The sequence below is a fragment of the Pseudopodoces humilis genome, chromosome 28 (assembly GCF_049639895.1).
Source record: "Pseudopodoces humilis isolate 2021_Gansu_Grassland_sample_001 chromosome 28, ASM4963989v1, whole genome shotgun sequence".
Taxonomy (NCBI): Eukaryota; Metazoa; Chordata; class Aves; order Passeriformes; family Paridae; genus Pseudopodoces; species Pseudopodoces humilis.
In genome coordinates this window covers 1,658,332-1,677,409 of record NC_142227.1, presented here as the reverse complement: position 1 = coordinate 1,677,409, position 19,078 = coordinate 1,658,332, and the positions used below count along the sequence as shown (strand labels likewise).

General features: G+C 54.9%; 2 protein-coding genes across 3 annotated transcripts; one reads left to right on the top strand and one right to left on the bottom strand.

Annotated features, from left to right (window-relative positions):
• The first annotated feature begins 6,460 nt into the window (after positions 1-6,460).
• Positions 6,461-8,744, top strand: NR2C2AP (nuclear receptor 2C2 associated protein). The gene is made up of 6 exons (XM_088067872.1): positions 6,461-6,483; positions 7,099-7,145; positions 7,397-7,487; positions 7,571-7,676; positions 8,311-8,379; positions 8,548-8,744. Exons 2-6 carry the CDS (start codon positions 7,105-7,107, stop codon positions 8,661-8,663), a joined length of 423 nt encoding a protein of 140 aa, XP_087923998.1. The 5' UTR covers positions 6,461-6,483; positions 7,099-7,104; the 3' UTR covers positions 8,664-8,744.
• Positions 8,745-9,422: 678 nt separating this feature from the next.
• On the bottom strand, positions 9,423-19,075 carry RFXANK (regulatory factor X associated ankyrin containing protein). Of its 2 annotated transcripts, none has more exons than XM_014260343.2 (10): positions 18,625-19,075; positions 17,433-17,601; positions 16,111-16,188; positions 14,795-14,875; positions 13,763-13,828; positions 13,390-13,490; positions 11,884-12,048; positions 10,801-10,867; positions 10,588-10,668; positions 9,423-9,663 (listed from the first exon to the last, which is right to left on the bottom strand). In XM_014260343.2, exons 2-10 carry the CDS (start codon positions 17,503-17,505, stop codon positions 9,602-9,604), a joined length of 774 nt encoding a protein of 257 aa, XP_014115818.2. In that variant the 5' UTR covers positions 17,506-17,601; positions 18,625-19,075; the 3' UTR covers positions 9,423-9,601. The 2 variants fall into 2 exon arrangements, with proteins under 2 accessions (XP_014115818.2, XP_014115819.2); XM_014260344.2 differs by having other exon boundaries at positions 11,884-12,009.
• Positions 19,076-19,078: the final 3 nt, after the last annotated feature.

Here is a 19,078-nt window from a genome sequence, read left to right as displayed (position 1 = left end):
CTCGGCGTGGATGGGGTTGGGGGGACCCTATAATGAGGGGGGGTCTCTAGGAGGGTTCTGAGAGGGGTGGGGGGGGACCGTGGAATGGGGGGGGCTCTGATGGGGGTGGGGTCCCCAAGAGGATGTGGGGGGGTCGCTGTAATGGAGGCAGGAGGACAGGGGGGGGATCCAGCGGGATTTTTTGGGGGTGTTTCCAAAAAGGGGAGCATTTTCCAGCCCCTTCCGCACCCCAGAATTCCCTTTGAGCCCTACAGGGGGCAACCCCAGCATCCTCCAGCCCCCCCTGCACCCCCGTCTGGGGCCGGAATGGGGGGCGGGGGGCGCTGGAAGATGCTGTGGCTGGATAAGGACTTCCAAAATCCCCAAATCCCCCCCCCAAAAAACCCGTGGGAGACTCTCCAAAGAGCCGCGCTGGCAGAAACGACACCCCCAAAAAAAGGGGGAAGAAAACCATCACTGATGGTTTGGGGGTTTTTTTTGGGGTGGGGGTGTCACCTTCCCGCCGGTGACTGAAGAATGCCAGCCTGTCTCCCACGACTTGGCACCAGAAAAAAACGCACAAAAAAAAAAAGAAGAGAGAATCCCAAACCCCTCCCTATTTCGCCCATAGGATGGATCCGTGGAAACCCGAGAGCAAAGTTCTCATTTCCGACTCCATTGTGCCAGACTTTCGGTGGCGTTTCCTGCCTTTTGTGAGCCCCCCCTGCTCCGGCACAATCCCGGCGTTGCCGGCTCACAGAGCTCCTCTGTTCCCCTTCTTTTTATGTGGCTGCAGCTGCCGGGCCCGGCCCCACGGAGGTGCCCGAGCCTGGGGGACGGGGACAGGGGTCACCGTCCCCAGGGGGGTTTTGCCAAGGGGAATTGGGGAGAGGGTCCCAGGGGATTTGATATCCCGGTTTTTTCCCGCTCCCGGAGGATGCGGACACCCTCCAGATGTCCCGTCCCGCTCTGGAGAGGGAACCCCCGGGTGGTTTTTTGGGGGTTTTTGGGAGGAGGGTGTGGCTCCCTGTCCGGGGGGTGAGGCCGGCTCTGAAATCCTCACCTGGGCGCCCTCTGGATGCCCCCGCTGCCCTCCGCCGCACCTGCAGCCCCAAATCCTCCCCTCCTGCTCCTCACCTTCCTAAATTCCACATGGGAATCCGGCATGGGTCAGGGATGGGATGGGTCCATCCCGGATTCCCAGCGGGAATTCCGGCTCGCCCCAGCACCTCCCACGTGTCACCCATCCCAAAAAACTCCACCGCAGCTGCTCGCAGCTCAACCCCCGAGCCTCCAAAGGGCCCCGGGGCCTCTCGGGGTCTCAAAGGAGAGCCAGGGGGGACCCCGGGCCATCCCCCAGGGGACACCGAAGCCCGGCGGAGGCACCGGGGATGTCACCGGCCCGTTTTTGGGGCAGGGGAAGGTGCTGGCAGTGAGCTGGTCTCGAGCGGAGATGAATGTCACAGCAGCCACCCGCCGGCGAGGCTCTGGGGACCGGGGTGTCACCGACACCTCTCCCCGCTCCCCGGCAGCAGCTCCGCGCCCCGGGAGCAGGGATGGCACCACCGGCTCCTCCGCTGGCACCGGTTCGGTGTCCCCGGTGTCCTCCCTCCAGCCGAGGGAGGTGACACCATCGAGTCTCATCGCCAACATCCTGCCAAGGGTGGCAGAGCCGGAGCGATGTCCCAGCGTCGCCGTCCTGGCCCAGGGTGGGGTCCCCGCACCCCTCCGGCCCCAGGGCAGCACCCCGAGAGCCCCGAGCTGCTCCCCGGAACCCGCTGGCACCGCGTCCCCACCGGGTGGCCCCGGGACAGCGTGGCTGGGGTCACCTGGGTCCCTCGGTGCCGCTCCCCGAGCCCCAGGCCCGGCAGGATCCGCGGGGGAGCGCGGGGACTGCGAGTCTTTTTGAGGCCGAACGCCGGGATTCTGGTGAAATCCTGCAGCAGTGTTGCCGTGACGACCCTCCCGCAGTTTCCATCCAGAGATGTTTTCCTTTGTTGTGACAGGGACACGGGGAGCGGCCGCGGGCGGTTGGGGTGCGGTGACAACGCCGAGGGGCTCCCGCTGCCAGGGGCAGGGACCCCCCCACCGCCCGCGGGGACCCCACTGCGGCTCTGCCGTGGGGCTGGGGAGGGGTCCCCACTGCTGCAGCAGCGCCCTGGTTTGTCCCCAGCCCCTCCAGGGGACAGCGGAGGTGACACGAGTTTGGTGTGGGTCTCAGCCATCACCATGGAGGGGTGACACGGCCGAGCCGCGGCGTGGGGACAGGAGTGGGGACACGGATGGGGACGGGTGTGTGGTGGCCACCGCTGTCCCCCACAGGACAGAGGCACTGCCGGGAGCCTCCCGAGCCGCTCCAGCTCGGGCTGGTGGCCCCTTGGCCGGGGCACAGCGCGGTGTCCCGGAGGCTGGAGGGGCAGAGAGGAGCCCCGGAGCTCCCCGGGAGCGCGGCCCGGTGTCCCCGCCCGGCCGCGGGGGGCTCGGGGGGACCCCATCCCGAGCCCCACGGAGCCGCTTGTTATTCCGCTCAGGTCCGCCGGCGGCTAATGAAGCCCGTTCCAGGAGAGCTGCCACATTCATCAGGACTGCAGCTCATTAACGAGGCCTCTGCCACCGCAGCTGGGGCCGGCGCTCGGGGCGCTGGAGCGGGGACAGGCGGACGCACGGACGGACGCACGGACGGACGGACGGACGGACAGGAGGATGCGCGGCTCTGCCGGGCTGGAGTTGGGCAGGAGAGCTCAGCCGGGGCTGAGGAAGGGACAGGGGGAGGACGGAACCGCGGAACCTCCTCCGTGCTGTCCCTGTCCCCTCACCTGGGCACGGCAGGGGACAGAAGGGACAGAAGGGACAGAAGGGACAGCAGGGTCCCCCCGGGGACCCCCCCCCGGCCAGGCCCAACTTCCCTCCGAACCCACGGGCAGCGTGCATTGATTTTATTTGCGGTTTCCATGGCGACTGCCTCCTTCCCTTCCCCCTTCCGGCAGCCGGACCCGCTCCTTCCACCTCGGGCACCTGGGACACCGAGGGGACAGGGAGGGGACAGGGAGGGGACAGGGAGGGGACAGGGAGAGGACACCGAGGGGACACCGAGGGGACAGGGAGGGGACACCGAGGGGACACGGCAGGGGACGCGGGAGGGACACGGGAGGGGACGCGGGAGGGACACGGAGGGGACACGGGAGAGGACATGGAGGGGACACGGGAGGGGACACTGAGGGGACACAGGAGGGGACACAGAGGCGACACGAGAGGTGACACCTTGGCCATCCCCGCGGTGGACACGCCACCAGCTCAGCCCCTGTGTGTGATTTTGGGCTGGCTCGGGGGACACAGGGGGACACGGGGGACACCGGGCCCGGCCAGCCCCGCTCTGGCTGCGGCCGCAATCAGGCTCATTAAGCAGGGTGTTAATTGTCCCGTGCGGGGACACCGAGCAGCATCTCGCGCTCATTAACGGCACATGCCAGCCTCGCACCTGCTCACAGGGACACGTGGCGGCCACTCACCGTGTGGCGACACTGTTGGGGACACCCCGTGCCCTCAGCCCTGGGGACTAAAGGCCAGTTTGTGGCTTTAAACCAGCCTTATAATAAATTATATTAAATTATAATTAAATATAAATTAAATAAAAGTTATTAAAATTAAAATTAAATACATATATATAAATAAATAAATTAGAATAAATATAAATATAGTTTAATTATATATTTATATCTAATATATTATATATATAAATATATATTATATATAATATATAAATATATAAATATAAAATATAACTAAAATATAGCAATAAAGGTAATAAAGATAAATATAGTTTAGTTATATATTTATATATAATATATTATATATAAAAATATATATTATATATAATATATAAATATATAAATATAAAATATAACTAAAATATAACAATAAAGGTAATAAAGATAAATAAATATATAAATAAATATATATTAAAAAAATAAATAAATATATAAAATAAATAAATATATAAAATAAATAAATATAAATATAAATATATAAAATAAATAAATATAAAAATAAATTATAAATTATAAATCTAAATATATATAATATGAATATATATATATAATGAAATAAAAATAATGAAATTATAATAAATTAATGGTAATTATATAATTTACCCATCCCCTTCCACCCACGACCACCCTGCCCTGCTCCTTCCCAGCGCCGAGATGCCACCGCATTGTCACTTGGCGTGAATTCCAAACGACATCTGCCCACTCCAAACCCTTCCCAAACCCCCGCCCTGCGCGCTCGGGGGAATTTGGATAAATAATAAAGGCGCTGGGAACAGGCAGAGCCCTGTGCCGGCCTGAATCCCGCATCCCCCGGCGCTTACCACGGAAGTGGCAATCAATCGGCACAAGTAATTAATTATTCAAAGTAATTAATGGTGAGGGGCACAGCGGCCGCTCGCCGCTCGGAAGCGCCTGCCGGGGGTGCTGGGCAGGAGCCACACGGTCGCCACTCGCCGCACAAAAGGCACCGGGTGCTCCCTTCCTGAGCCGCCGGTACCGCGGGGCCCGAGCCCGGCCATCGGATCCCGGATCTCATGGAAATCCAGGGAAAAGCCTCCCCGGAGAGCGGAGGAGCAGCCGGGAGCGGCTCCCGGCACGGCCCCGCGTTCCTCGACTGCGAGGAAGGTGATGAGGCTGAAGATTCCGGGGATGGGGCACTGCTTCCCGGTTCTGCAGGGCTGGAAGGGTCGGGGGACACCGGGAACCTCCCGGATCCCAGAGATCTGAGGGTCAGGGATCACCGGGATCCTCCGGGATCCCAAATATCTGAGGGTCAGGGGTCGTCGAGGTCCTCCCAGTTCCACAGCAGTGGAAGGATCAGGGATCACCGGGATCCTCCCAGTTCTGCAGCAGAGGAAGGGTCAGAGATCATCGGGATCCTCCCGGATCCCAGGGATCTGAGGGTCAGGGATCACCGGGATCCTCCCGGTTCGGCAGTTCCGGGGGTCCCCGGGATGAGGACGGGGACGCGCGTGCGGGAGGTGACGCGCACGGCGGTGGCAGAAGTGGCAGCTCTGTCCCCAGGCGCGCAATTAGCCCAGGGGCAAATGAGGCTCCTGCGGTTTTTGACCCAATTTCTCAGGCGAAACTCGACGGGGGAAGGGAGGAGGAGGAGGAGGAGGAGGAAGGCAGAGCCGGTCACGCGTGTGCTGCTGTGTCGTGTGTCCCCGCGGGTGTGCGAACAGGCGTGTGACATGTGTGTGACATGTGTGTGACATTGATGTGTGACATGTGTGTGACATGGGCGGCAGCGTGTCCCCAGCCGGGGCCGAGCCCCGGGGACAGGGACAGGGATGGGGACAGAAATGGGGACGGAGATGGGGACAGGGATGGGGACAGGGATGGGACCGGGGTGGGAACAGAAATGGGGACGGGGATGAGGACGAGGAGGGGGCGGTGGCTCCGCAGCTCTCTCCGGGTTTATTTTTGCCGGTGACTGAGCCGAGGCGGCCTCGGCGCGGCCGCCGTGACTCACCCGGCACCGGGAGCTCTGCGGGGCTGCGGAGCCGGGGGTGCGGCGGGCAGGGATGCGGGGATGAGCGGGGATGAGCAGGAATTCAGGGACGCTGGGATGAGCAGGGATGAGCAGGAATTCAGGGATTCAGGGATGCTGGGATGAGCAGGAATTCAGGGATGAGCAGGAATTCAGGGATTCAGGGATGCTGGGATGAGCAGGGATGAGAAAGGATGCGGGGCTGAGAGGGAGGTGCGGGGATGGAGGGATGCAGGGATGAGCGGGGATGAGCTGGGAGCTGCAGCATTGCTGGACTGTGGAAGAACTCCGGGATCTGCAGGGATTCAGGGATTAGCAGGGAAATGCAGGGATGCGGGAACACGCAGGGATTTGCGGGGATATGCAGAGATTTGCAGGGGTGTGTGGGGATGCAGGAATTCAGGGATTCAGGAGCTGCAGGGAATTGCAGGCACGTGCAGCGATGCGGAGGCTCAGGAATGACGGGATCCAGGAATCCAGAGGTTTAGGGATGCAGGGAAATGCAGGGCGATGCGGGGTTCCACGGACATACAGGGATGCAGGGATATGCGGGATTTCAGGGATTCGGGAATGTCCCTGTCCCTGTCCCTGTCCCTGTCCCTGTCCCTGTCCCTGTCCCTGTCCCTGTCCCTGCCAGTGCCACCTGCAGATCTGTCCCGGGAAGGTCCCCGAGCCCCCCGTGTCCCCCCAGCACCGGGAAGGGAAGGGGGGATCCCCCCGATCCCAAGGACACGCGGGCACCGGGAGCGGTACCGGGGGCGAGCACGGCGGGGCCGGACGGGGAGGGGGGACACGGAGGGGTCTCGGGTGGCGCCGGGGGATGTGGGGGACACGGAGGGGTCTCGGGTGACCCCGGGGGATGTGGGGGCACACGGAGCTGCCATCCCCGATGCCCCGCGGTGCCGAGGGCGGTACCGGACACCGGGAGCGGGGCGGGGGCTCCGCCTCTTCCTGCGGCGGGCGGTGAGTGCGGGGCGGCCCCGGCGGGACCGGGAGGGGAGCGGGGAGCAGCGCCCGGGGGTCCCCGCTGCTGTCCGAGGGTCCCCAGGGCTGCGCAGGGCTCCCCGTTGCTGTCGGGGTGTCACCGGTGCTGCTCGGGAGGTCCCCAGTGCGATCCAAGGGTCCCCGGTCGTCCCCAGCTCTGGTTTGGTGTCCCCAGGGCTGGTTTGGTTGTCCCCGTTCCCACCCAGGTGTCCCCAGGAAGGTTCGGGTCACCCAGCTCTAGTTTGGGTGTCCCCAGCGCTATTTTGGGTGTCCCTAGAGCTGTTTTGGGTGTCCCCAGCGCTATTTTGGGTGTCCCCAGAGCTGTTTTGGGTGTCCCCAGCTCTGTTTTGGGTGTCCCCAGGGCTGTTTAGGTGTCCCCAGCTCTGTTTGGGTGTCCCCAGCTCTGGTTTGGGTGTCCCCAGCGCTGTTTTGGTGTCCCCAGCTCTGGTTTGAGTGTCCCCAGCGCTGTTTAGGTGTCCCCAGCGCTGTTAGGGTGTCCCCAGCGCTCTTTGGGTGTCCCCAGCTCTGTTTAGGTGTCCCCAGGGCTGGTTTTGGTGTCCCCCTGTGCCCCTCACTGAGCAGCTCTCTCGGCAGGCAGCGATGCCCCTGGAGCCCCTGGTCTGTGCCCGCACGGCCACGCGGTGGGTGCTGTCCCCTCCTCGCTGTCCCCTCGCTGTCCCTCACTGTCCCTCGGCTATCCCCCGTGGTCCCCCACTCTCTCCCGGCTGTCCCCTCGCTGTCACTCACTGTCCCCTCGCTGTCCCTGCTGTCCCCCACTCTCCCCAGCTGTCCCCCCACTGTCCCCCCAGTGTCCCCAGCTGTCCCCGCTGTCCCCCGGCCCTGCCAGGGGATGTCCCTGGGGACGGGACAGGGGGTGCTGATGTCCCCGCAGGGTGAGCTCGGTGCTGAACCGGGACGTGAAGCACTTCGGGAAGCAGCACCTGTTCGATGGCAGCGAGGAGACCTGCTGGAACTCGGACCAGGTGTGGGGACAGCCCGGGGGGGGGGACACGGGAGCTGTCACCCCGCTCCGTGTCCCCCCCGTGACGCTCCTGTCCCCACCCAGGGCACGTCCCAGTGGGTCACCCTGGATTTCCCCGGCCCCGTCAGGGTCTCCCAGCTCCACATCCAGTTCCAGGGGGGATTTTCCAGCCGGCTGTGCACGCTGGAAGGTGAGGATTGCTGGGGTGCCACGGGGGTCCTGCCTCAGTTTACCCACACCTGGATCCTGCCGGTTGTGAGAGGGAGGCTCAGAGTGATTTATCAGCAATTCCCAAATCCCAGGAGGGGTTCTGGAACACCTGGAGCAGCTCTGTGGGTGAATAAAGAGGAGTTGGGAGCTTCTAGAAGCCAGGGAAAATTTTGGGAGAGCTCCTGGAAGGGCTCAGGAGCAGCTCTGTGGGTGAATAAAAAGGAGCTGGGAGCCTCTGGAAGCCAGGGAAGATTTTGGGACAGAACCTGGAGGGGTTCAGAAGCACCAGGAGCAGCTCTGTGGGTAAATAAAGAGGAGCTGGGAGCCTCTGGAAGCCAAGGAAGATTTTGGGAGAGCACCTGGAAGGGCTCAGGAGCAGCTCTGTGGGTGAATAAAAAGGAGCTGGGAGCTTCTAGAAGCCAGGGAAAATTCTGGGAGAGCACCTGGAAGGGCTCAGGAGCCCCAGGAGCAGCTCTGTGGGTGAATAAAGAGGAGTTGTGAGCCAGGGAAGATTTTGGGAGCGCACCTGGAGCAGCTCCGTGGGTGAATAAAGAGGAGCTGGATTTTGGGAGCGCACCTGGTTGTACCTGAGGCTCCCCTCTCGCCCTCCCCAGGCTGCAGAAGCGGCGAGGAGCCGGTGAAAATATCGGAGCTGTACCCCCAGGACAGCCACGCCATGCAAATATCCTTTCCCAGGATGACGACTGCACTGGAGGGGGGAAGGAATTGGGGGATTTTTTGGGAATTCTGCTGCTGGGCAGAGCGGGGGGCGTGACCCCCACCTGTGCCCCCCTCTCAGGGCGGGTCCCCCATCCCAATCCCAGAGTTATTCCTTCACTGCGAGCCGCAGAAATTCCAGGTGGAGGAGACGGTGCTGGATAAGCTGAAGATCACCTTTGGGAGCAGCACGGATTTCTTCGGGAGGGTGGTGGTTTATCACCTGGGGGTGCTGGGGGAGAGGCTCTAGGGCTGTCCCCACCTTGGTGTCCCCTGGGGTGACACCGGCGAGGGACACGGGTGTGTGATGGGACCATTAAAATAAAATAAATTAAATTAAATTATATATAAATAATTTATATAAACAATATATATTTATAATATGCATTATCATATATTATTATATATTATTATATTATATATTATTATATATTTATTATATATACTATATATTATTATATTATATATTATATATTATTATATATTATTATACTATATATAATATATATAATATATATTATATTATATATAATATAAATATATATATGTATATACATGTGTATATATGTATATTTATATATATTATTATATAATATATATATTTATATATAATATATATCATATTATATATATTAATATATATATTTATATATAAATAATATATATAAAATATATTCCTGCTTTTTCCTGGCTGCTCCTGGGAAATGAGCCCTCAGGGGTTCGACTTTAGGACAGGGAAATGTCCCCTCCCTGTGCTGTCACTTTGGGGCCACCCCTGGCAAATTTAATTTTAATTTTTTAAATTTAAATCTAACGTTTCCCGTCTGCCAGAATCCCGCAGGATTTTTCCTCCTGGCTGTGGCAGCGTTATGGGAGCTTCCCTTTCCACAGGGACAGCTCTGGACAGGAATTCCAGGAGATGCTGAGGGGAAGACTTTGACTCAGTTTCCCCCAAAAACTGGGATTGGGAATGGATCTGGGATGGATGCAGCAGAAAAGGCTCCACAGAGCCGCTTCCAAATTTAATTCCACCAAATTTAATTCCAATTAAGAGTTTGCTTCCAATGGCAGCCGGGCCCAGCCAGGGCTGGAATGAGTGTCCCTGGATTTCAGGCATGGCAGCCGTGCACAGAGGGCAGAAATTCCCAGATTTCTCCTGGTGGGACGAGGCCGTGGTGATCCTGGGAATCACTTCTTCTTCTTCTTGTTCTGGAACAGCTTCAGGATGTGGTTCTCCATCACCTGCTGGACTGAGGGTGGGAGAGGGGTGGAATTCAGGGAAGCTGCTCTGGGAAGGAGCCGGTCACTGTTTCCCTCTTGTTTTCTGAGGGGAAAATCCATTTTCTGAGGGGAAAAACATGTTTTCTGAGGGGAAATCCCTGTTTTCTGAGGGGAAAATCCCTGTTTTCTGAGGGAAAAAGTGCTTGTTTTCTGAGGGGAAAAATCCCTGATTTCTGAGGGGAAAATGCCTGTTTCCTGAAGGGAAAAATCCCTGTTTTCTGAGGGGAAATCCCTGTTTTCTGAGGGGAAAAAAAATCCCTGTTTTCTGAGGGAAAAATCCCTCTTTTCTGAGGGGAAAACATCCTTGTTTTCTGAGGGAAGATCCTTGTTTTCTCAGGGGAAAACCCCACATGTTTTCTGAGGGAAAAACCCGTGCTTTCTGAGGGAAAAATCCTTGTTTTCTGAGGGAAAACCCCCATGTTTTCTGAGAGAAACCCCATTTTCTGAGGGAAATCCCTGTTTTCTGAGGCAAAATCCCTGTTTTCTGAGGGAAAAGTCCCTGTTTTCTGAGGGAAACCCACTTTCTGAGGCAAAAATCCCTGTTTTCTGAGGGAAAACCCTTCTTTTCTCAGGGGAAAACCCACATTTTCTGAGGCAGAACCCCCGCTTTGCGAGGGAAAATCCCTGCTTTCCGAGGAAAATTGCTGTTTTCTGAGGAAAATCCCTGCTTTCTGAGGAAAATCCCTGTTTTCCGAGGAAAATACCCGCTTTGCGAGGGAAAATCCCTGTTTTCTGAGGAAAATCCCTGTTTTCCGAGGAAAATCCCTGTTTTCTGAGGGAAAATCCCTGTTTTCTGAGGGAAAATCCCTGTTTTCTGAGGGAAAATCCCTGTTTTCTGAGGGAAACCCACTTTCTGAGGCAAAAATCCCTGTTTTCCTCAGGGGAACACTCACCTTTCTTGTGTCCCAGAGCCACGGCCAGGTCCATGGGGGTGTATCCCGAATCCGCCTCCTCCGTCAGGTCAGCGCCGCAGGCTGCGGGTCGGGAACGAGGGGTTGGGAAAAAGGGACCCCAAAAGCTGCCCCTCGCCCCCCGGGATCTGTTCCCGAGGCTGGGAAGCAGCGATTCCAGCGGCTGGGATCACCGGGAGCGGGTTTGTGCCTTACCCAGCAGGGCCTCCACGCACTTGACGTGGTTCCCGCGCACGGCGTAGAGCAGGGGCGTGCCCCCGTTCTGTGGGGAGGGAAAAGTCATTCCCGAGCTCCCGCAGATCCCGGGGGATTCCCTCAGGAGCTTCCTGACCCTCCTTTCATCCTCTCCCAGCTCCAGGCTGGGATCTGATGGGATTCCCCAGCCAGACTTGCCCAGTTTGAGGCTGGGACTCACTGGGATCCCCTTCCAGCCTGTCCCAGCTCCAAATTGGGATCCCATTCCAGCCCCTCCCAGCACCAAACTGGGATTGACTGGGATCCCATTCCAGCCTCTCCCAGCTCCAAACTGGGATCCCATTCCAGCCCCTCCCAGCTCCAAACTGGGATCCAATTCCAGACTGGGATCCCATTCCAGCCCCTCCCAGCTCCAAACTGGGATTGACTGGGATCCCATTCCAGCCTCTCCCAGCTCCAAACTGGGATCCCATTCCAGCCCCTCCCAGCTCTAAACTGGGATCCAATTCCAGACTGGGATCCCATTCCAGCCCCTCCCAGCTCTAAACTGGGATCCAATTCCAGACTGGGATCCCATTCCAGCCTCTCCCAGCTCCAAACTGGGATCCAATTCCAGACTGGGATCCCATTCCAGCCTCTCCCAGCTCCAAACTGGGATCCAATTCCAGACTGGGATCCCATTCCAGCCTCTCCCAGCTCCAAACTGGGATCCAATTCCAGACTGGGATACCCTTCCAGCCCCTCCCAGCTCCAAACTGGGATTCACTGGGATCCCATTCCAGCCTCTCCCAGCTCCAAACTGGGATTCACTGGGATCCCATTCCAGCCTCTCCCAATTCCAGTCTGGTGTCCCCTGGCCGTGCTGGTGGCACTGAGGAGGTTTATCCTGGTGTCCCCTCGGTCCTCACTGTCCCTAAAGTCCCCTGTGTCCTCTGCTGTCCCCTCTGTCCCCAGTGTTCCCGGTGTCCCCTCTTTCCCTCTGCCCCCTGTGTCCTCTTCTGTCCCCTCTGTCCTCAGTGTCCCCTCTGTCCCCTCACTGTCCCCACTGTCCCCGCTGTCCCCCGGCCACGCAGGTGTCCTCACCCAGTCGTAGGTGTTGATGTCCACGTCCCTGTCCAGCAGCATGGTGACGATGTCGGTGTAGCCGCCCATGCTGGCCAGGGCCAGCGCGCTCTCCCTCTCCTTGGCCAGCGCGTGAGGGTCAGCGCCCTGGGGACAGCCACGGCCGGGGGACACTGCCAGGTGACCCTGACACAGCCACCCCCGCCCGCACCGGAATCCACACTGGGAATTATTTCAATTTCCCAGTTCCTTCCCCTGACCAAAATCCTTAACTGGGAATTATTTCAATTTCCCAGTTCCTTCCCCTGACCAAAATCCTTAACTGGGAATTATTTCAATTTCCCAGTTCCTTCCCCTGACCAAAATCCTTAACTGGGAATTATTTCAATTTCCCAGTTCCTTCCCCTGACCAAAATCCTTAACTGGGAATTATTTCAATTTCCCAGTTCCTTCCCCTGACCAAAATCCTTAACTGGGAATATTTGAATTATCCCCTGACCAAAATCCTTACTGAGAGCATTTGAATTATTTTTGAATTTGAATTTTCCAGTTCCTTCCCCTGACCAAAATCCTTAATTGGGAATATTTGAATTATTTTTGAATTTGAATTTTCCAGTTCCTTCCCCTGACCAAAACCCTTAACTGGGAATAGTTCAATTTTACAGTTCTTTTCCCTGACCTAAACCCTCACTGGGAATATTTGAATTTTCCTCCATCCTGATGGATCCTCAGCCCTTTTTTCCCTGTCTGGAAACCCCAATCCCCAATGAAAGACAGAGGCAGATCCCAGGATTAAAAACAGAGGGAGATCCCCGTATAAAAGACGGTGATCCCAAGATAAAAAATGGAAATCCAAGGAATAAAAACAGACCAAGATCCCAGGATTAAAGACAGAGGGAAATCCCAGTATAAAAAAGGGAAATACCAGGAATAAAACCCGTGGCAGATCCCAGGATAAAAGAGGGAGATGCCAGGATTAAAAACAGAGAGAGATCCCAGGATTAAAAAGGCAGATCCCAGGAATAAAAACAGCCCAAGATCCCTGGATTAAAGAGAGAGATCCCAGGATTAAAAACAGAGGGAAATCCCAGTATAAAAAAAGGGAAATCCCAGGAATAAAAACAGACCAAAATCCCAGGATTACAAAGGCAGATCCCAGGATTAAAGAGGCAGATCCCAGGATTAAAGAGGCAGATCCCAGGATTACAAAGGCAGATCCCAGGATTAAAGAGGCAGATCCCAGGATTACAAAGGCAGATCCCAGGATTAAAGAGGCAGATCCCAGGATTAAAGAGGCAGATCCCAGGATTAAAGAGGCAGATCCCAGGATTACAAAGGCAGATCCCAGGATTAAAGAGGCAGATCCCAGGATTACAAAGGCAGATCCCAGGATTAAAGAGGCAGATCCCAGGATTACAAAGGCAGATCCCAGGATTAAAGAGGCAGATCCCAGGATTACAAAGGCAGCTCCCAGGACACCACTGGATTTTGGAAGCCCCTGGAGTCGGGAAGTGTCCCAGGGCTCACCCATTCCAGGAGGTGCCGGACGGTCTCGATCTCCCCGAAAGCTGCAGCCCAGATCAGGGGGGTGAAGCCTCTCTCGTCGGGTTTGTTCACCAAATTCTCACCTGGGCAGGTGAAAACAGCCAGGGTGAACCCCCTGTGCTCCCAGTTAAACCAGTAAAGGCTGGAAAACCACCTCAAGCAGCTGGTGGATGGTTGGAATTGATGATTTTTGGGGATTTTTTTCCCCATCTCCAAAACTGGAAAAATCTTCCCAAAGAAAAAAAATAAAACCAAAAACCCACCCCCAGTTCCAGTGGTTTTAATTCTGAGTGCAAACCAAGCCGAGGGTTGGAGGGGACCTGGCAGGTCCTGGCAGGGACAAAGGGACACCAACCTTTCCTCAGGTGCTCCTTCAGCTGGATGAGCTCCCCTTGGGCAGCCAGCTGGTGGATGGACAGCGCTGGAAGAGACAAATCCATCAGGAAAAGCAATTCCCTGCAAATCTGGGGCAGTGGGAGCTGCTCCAGGGTGGCCCCAGCCCCTCTCCTGCTGTCCCCAAAATCCCTGGGGCGGCCCCAATCCTTTCTCTGATGTCCCCAAATTCCTGAGGTGGCCCCAATCCCTCTCCTGATGTCCCCAAATTCCAGGGATGGCCCCAACCCTTTCCCTTCTGTCCCCAAAATCCCAGGGTGGCTCCAATCCCTCTCCTGATGTCCCCAAAATCCTGGGGTGGCTCCAACCCTTTCCCTGCTGTCCCCAAATTCCTGGGGTGTCTCCAATCCTTTCCCTGCTGCTCCCAAATTCCCAGGGTGTCTCCAATCTCTCTCCTGCTGTCCCCAAAATCCCTGAGGTGGCCCCAAATCCCTCTCCTGATCTCCCCAAAATCCTGGGCTGGCCCCAATCCTTTCCCTGCTGTCCCCAAATCCTGAGGTGGCCCCAATCCCTCTTTTGATCTCCTCAAATTCCCAGGGTGTCTCCAATCCCTCTCCTGATGTCCCCAAATTTCTGGAGTGTCTCCAATCCTTTCCCTGCTGTCCCCAAATTCCTGGGGTGGCCCCAACCCCTCTTTTGATCTCCTCAAATTCCCGAGGCGTCTCCAATCCCTCTCCTGATCTCCCCAAAATCCTGGGGTGGCCCCAACACTTTCCCTGCTGTTCCCAAATTCCTGGGGTGTCTCCAACCCCTCTCCTGATGTCCCCAAATTCCCATGGTGGCCCCAATCCTTTCCCTGCTGTCTCCAAAATCCCAGGGTGTCTCCAATCCCTCTCCTGATCTCCCCAAATTTCTGGAGTGTCTCCAATCCTTTCCCTGCTGTCCCCAAATCCTGAGGTGGCCCCAACCCCTCTCCTGATGTCCCCAAATTCCCAGGGTGTCTCCAACCCCTCTCCTGATGTCCCCAAATCCCGAGGTGGCCCCGGGCACTCACTGTCCAGCGTGGCCGGCAGCGCTGACACCTCGTTGCCTCGCTGTCTGTTGGTCAAGGTGTTGGAATGTTTCAGGGGGAAACCTGCCAGGGACAGCAAAATCGAGAGGGTTTTCATTTAATTTCTATTAATTTTTATTAATTCTCTATTAATTTGGGTTTATTCTCTGTTAATTTGTTTGTTCTCCATTTATTTTGGGTTTATTAGCTTTGTTTTTTATTTGTTTTGGGTCTGCTCTCTGTCAAGTTTGGGTTTGTTCTCTCTGTATATTTTGTTGTTTTCTATTAAATTTTCTGTTTATTTTCTATTAATTTGGGGTTTCTTCTTGATTTATTTATTTATTATATCATTTATTTATATTATATTTATACATTTATTATTTTATATATATATTATTTATATATTATATTTATTTATATTATTATTTATTCTGTTTATTTATTTATTTGGATTTATTCTCTTAATTTTGGGTTTATTCACTATTAGTTTAGGATTTATTCTCTATTTATTCTCTACTTATTTGTTTATTCTTTACTAATTCTCGACTAATTTCAGGCTTATTTTCAATTTATTTATTCTCTATTAATTTCAGGTTTATTTTCTAATAATTCTGGGTATATTCTTCATTAATTTCAGGTTTTATTCTCTACTTATTCCCTATTAATTTTGGGTTTATTTTCTTAATTTTGAGTTTATTCTCGATTTATTTATTTATCCTCTATTATTTTTGGGTTTATTCTCTAATATATTCTCTAATAATTTCAGGTTTTATTCTCTATTCCATATTAAATTCATGTTTATTCTCTTATTTATTCTCTAATTTATTCTCTACTAATTTAGGATTTATTCTCTATTAATTTCAGGATTATTCTCTATTAATTTCTGGTTCATTTTCTATTTATTTATTCTCTATTCATTTATTCTCTATTACTTTATTTATTAGTTTATCCTCTATTAATTTTGCCCTTACTCTCTATTAATTTCGACTCTACTCTTTATTTATTTCATCGTTCCTTATTAATTTAAGTTTATTTTCCATTTATTTATGATCCATCCTCCCATTTCCCATCCTTGCCGGGCTCCACTTGGGAATCCCAAAGTGTTTCCATCCCCAGATCCGCGTTTTTTTGGGGGAAAAATCCAAGGAAAATGCGATTCCCATCTCCAATTCCAGCGTGGAGCTGCAGCGACCTCTCAGGGCTGGCAGGAGGAGTCGGCACCAAACTTTGGGATTGGGATTTTCCACCTTTCAGCCTCTTTCCCCGGATTTTTTGGGATCAGAGATCCCTGGAATTTTTCCCCTCTGTGCCACACTCACCATCCAGGGCCGGGGGCTCGCTGCTGCTCTGGGAATCCATGGAAGCAGCTGAGGAATTCCGCAGGGTCTCGGCTCCACCTGCAATCCATGGGATTCTTTGGGATTCTTTGGGATTCTTTGGGATTCCTTTGGGATTCTTTGGGATTCCTTTGGGATTCTTTGGGATTCTTTGGGATTCTCTGGGATTCTTTGGGATTCCTTTGGGATTCTCTGGGATTCTTTGGGATTCCTTTGGGATTCTTTGGGATTCTTTGGGATTCTCTGGGATTCTTTGGGATTCCTTTGGGATTCTTTGGGATTCCTTTGGGGTTCCTTTGGGATTCTTTGGGATTCCTTTGGGATTCCTTTGGGATTCTTTGGGATTCCTTTGGGATTCTCTGGGATTCCTTTGGGATTCTTTGGGATTCTTTGGGATTCTTTGGGATTCTCTGGGATTCTTTGGGATTCCTTTGGGATTCTCTGGGATTCTTTGGGATTCCTTTGGGATTCCTTTGGGATTCTTTGGGATTCCTTTGGGATTCTTTGGGATTTCTTTGGGATTCTCTGGGATTCTTTGGGATTCCTTTGGGGTTCCTTTGGGATTCTTTGGGATTCCTTTGGGATTCTCTGGGATTCCTTTGGGATTCTTTGGGATTCTTTGGGATTCTTTGGGATTCTCTGGGATTCTTTGGGATTCTTTGGGATTCTTTGGGATTCCTTTGGGATTCTCTGGGATTCCTTTGGGATTCTTTGGGATTCTTTGGGATTCTTTGGGATTCTCTGGGATTCTTTGGGATTCCTTTGGGATTCTCTGGGATTCTTTGGGATTCCTTTGGGATTCCTTTGGGATTCTTTGGGATTCCTTTGGGATTCTTTGGGATTCCTTTGGGATTCTTTGGGATTCTTTGGGATTCTCTGGGATTCTTTGGGATTCCTTTGGGATTCTCTGGGATTCTTTGGGATTCCTTTGGGGTTCCTTTGGGATTCTTTGGGATTCCTTTGGGATTCTTTGGGATTCCTTTGGGATTCTTTGGGATTCCTTTGGGGTTCCTTTGGGATTCTTTGGGATTCCTTTGGGATTCCTTTGGGATTCTTTGGGATTCTCTGGGATTCTTTGGGATTCCTTTGGGATTCTTTGGGATTTCTTTGGGATTCTTTGGGATTCCTTTGTGGGTGGAATCCACCACGGGAACTTTGGGATCACCCGTGGTGGTGGTGGTGGTGGGGGGATTTTTTGGGGTGTCCTGGGCTGGATGATCCCATTGAGCTCAAGAGATCCCAACCAGATCCCAGTTTCCAGGAGGATCCCGGACCCAGTTTGTCCCCCAGCATTCCCAACTCACCGTCGCCGCATTCCAGGAGCGCCACATCCCGATCCTGCTGGGGACACGCCGAGGGGACCCCGCTGTCCCCCATGGCCACCAGCTCCTCCGCTGCCTTTTTACTCTTTCCCCCCTTTTTTCACCCAATTCCGGGGGGCTCCCCGACACCTCCGGCTGCTCCTTCACCTTCCTGGCACACGGATGGGTTGGGAAGAGGGGGGGAAAACAGGGATGTGTGGACCCTGAGTGCTTGTGAGCCCCAAACTGCAGCGGGGTTTGGGGTCCCCTCTGCCCTCCCCATTCCTAAGGACCCCTCCCTTATTCTTCTCATCCTGTTCCTGGGATTCCCCATTTCCCTTCTCATCCTTTTCCTGGGATCCCCCTTATTCTCCTCATCCCTGTTCCTGGGATCCCCTTTTCCCTGTTACTGGGATCCCCCCTTATCCTCCTCATGCTATTTCTGGGATCCCCCTTATTCTCCTCATCATATTTCTGGGATCCCCCATTTCCCTTCTCATCCTGTTTCTGGGGTCTCCCCTATTCTTCACATCCCTATTCCTGGGATCCCCTTTTCCCTATTCCTGGGATCCCCCCTTTCCCTCCACACCCCTATTCCTGGGGTCCCTCTCACTGTTCCCATCCCTATTTTTGGGGTCCTCCTCTCCCTATCCCTGTTCCTGGGGTCCCCCTTTCCCTCCCAATCCCAATTCCTGGGATCCCCCTTTCCTTCCCATCCCTGTTCCTGGCATTCCTCGCCGTTCCCATCCAAATTCCTGGGATCCCTCGCCATTCCCATCCCAATTCCCGGCACTTCCGACGCTCCCAACCGCCGCTCCCCGAGCTCGGCCCCGGGATCCCCGGGACCCTCCCGTCCCTTCTCCCCAGCCCCTCACCGCCGTCTCCGCTCCCCGATCCCTGATCCCTCTCCCGTTCCCGTTCCCTCTCCCGTTCCCGATCCCTCTCCCGTTCCCGTTCCCGTTCCCTCTCCCGTTCCCGATCCCTCTCCCGTTCCCGTTCCCGTTCCCGATCCCTCTCCCGTTCCCGTTCCCGTTCCCTCTCCCGTTCCCGATCCCTCTCCCGTTCCCGTTCCCTCTCCCGTTCCCGATCCCTCTCCCGTTCCCGATCCCTCTCCCGTTCCCGTTCCCGATCCCTCTCCCGTTCCCGTTCCCTCTCCCGTTCCCGATCCCTCTCCCGTTCCCGTTCCCGGTCTCACCGCGGCCTCCCCGGCGCTCTCCCCCCTCACTTCCCGTTGCTGCGGCGGGCCCGGCCCGGCCCGGGTGGGTTCGGGGATCGCGGCCTTAAAGCGATACGAGGGACGGGCCCGGGGTGGCCGTGGGGCAGCGGGACCGCCTGGCCTCGGGGACACCTCGGGGACACCCGGGGGACACCTCGGGGACACCTCGGGGACACTTCGGGAGGAACCGAGCGGAGCAAAGGCCGCGACACCCCCAGACCCCTCTGAGGGCAGCGGGGCCGCGGCGGCCGAGCCGGGCACGGCTACACCGGGAGCCACCGAGCGTCCCCGGGAGTGACAAACCGGGATCCACCGAGCGAACCGGGAGCCACCGAGCGTCCCCGGGGGTGACAATTGTGGGGACCCCCTGTTCTAGCGCTGAAGCGGAACGTTGTCACCGCGGCCGCGTTCCCAGCCGGGGCTGTTTTCTCCG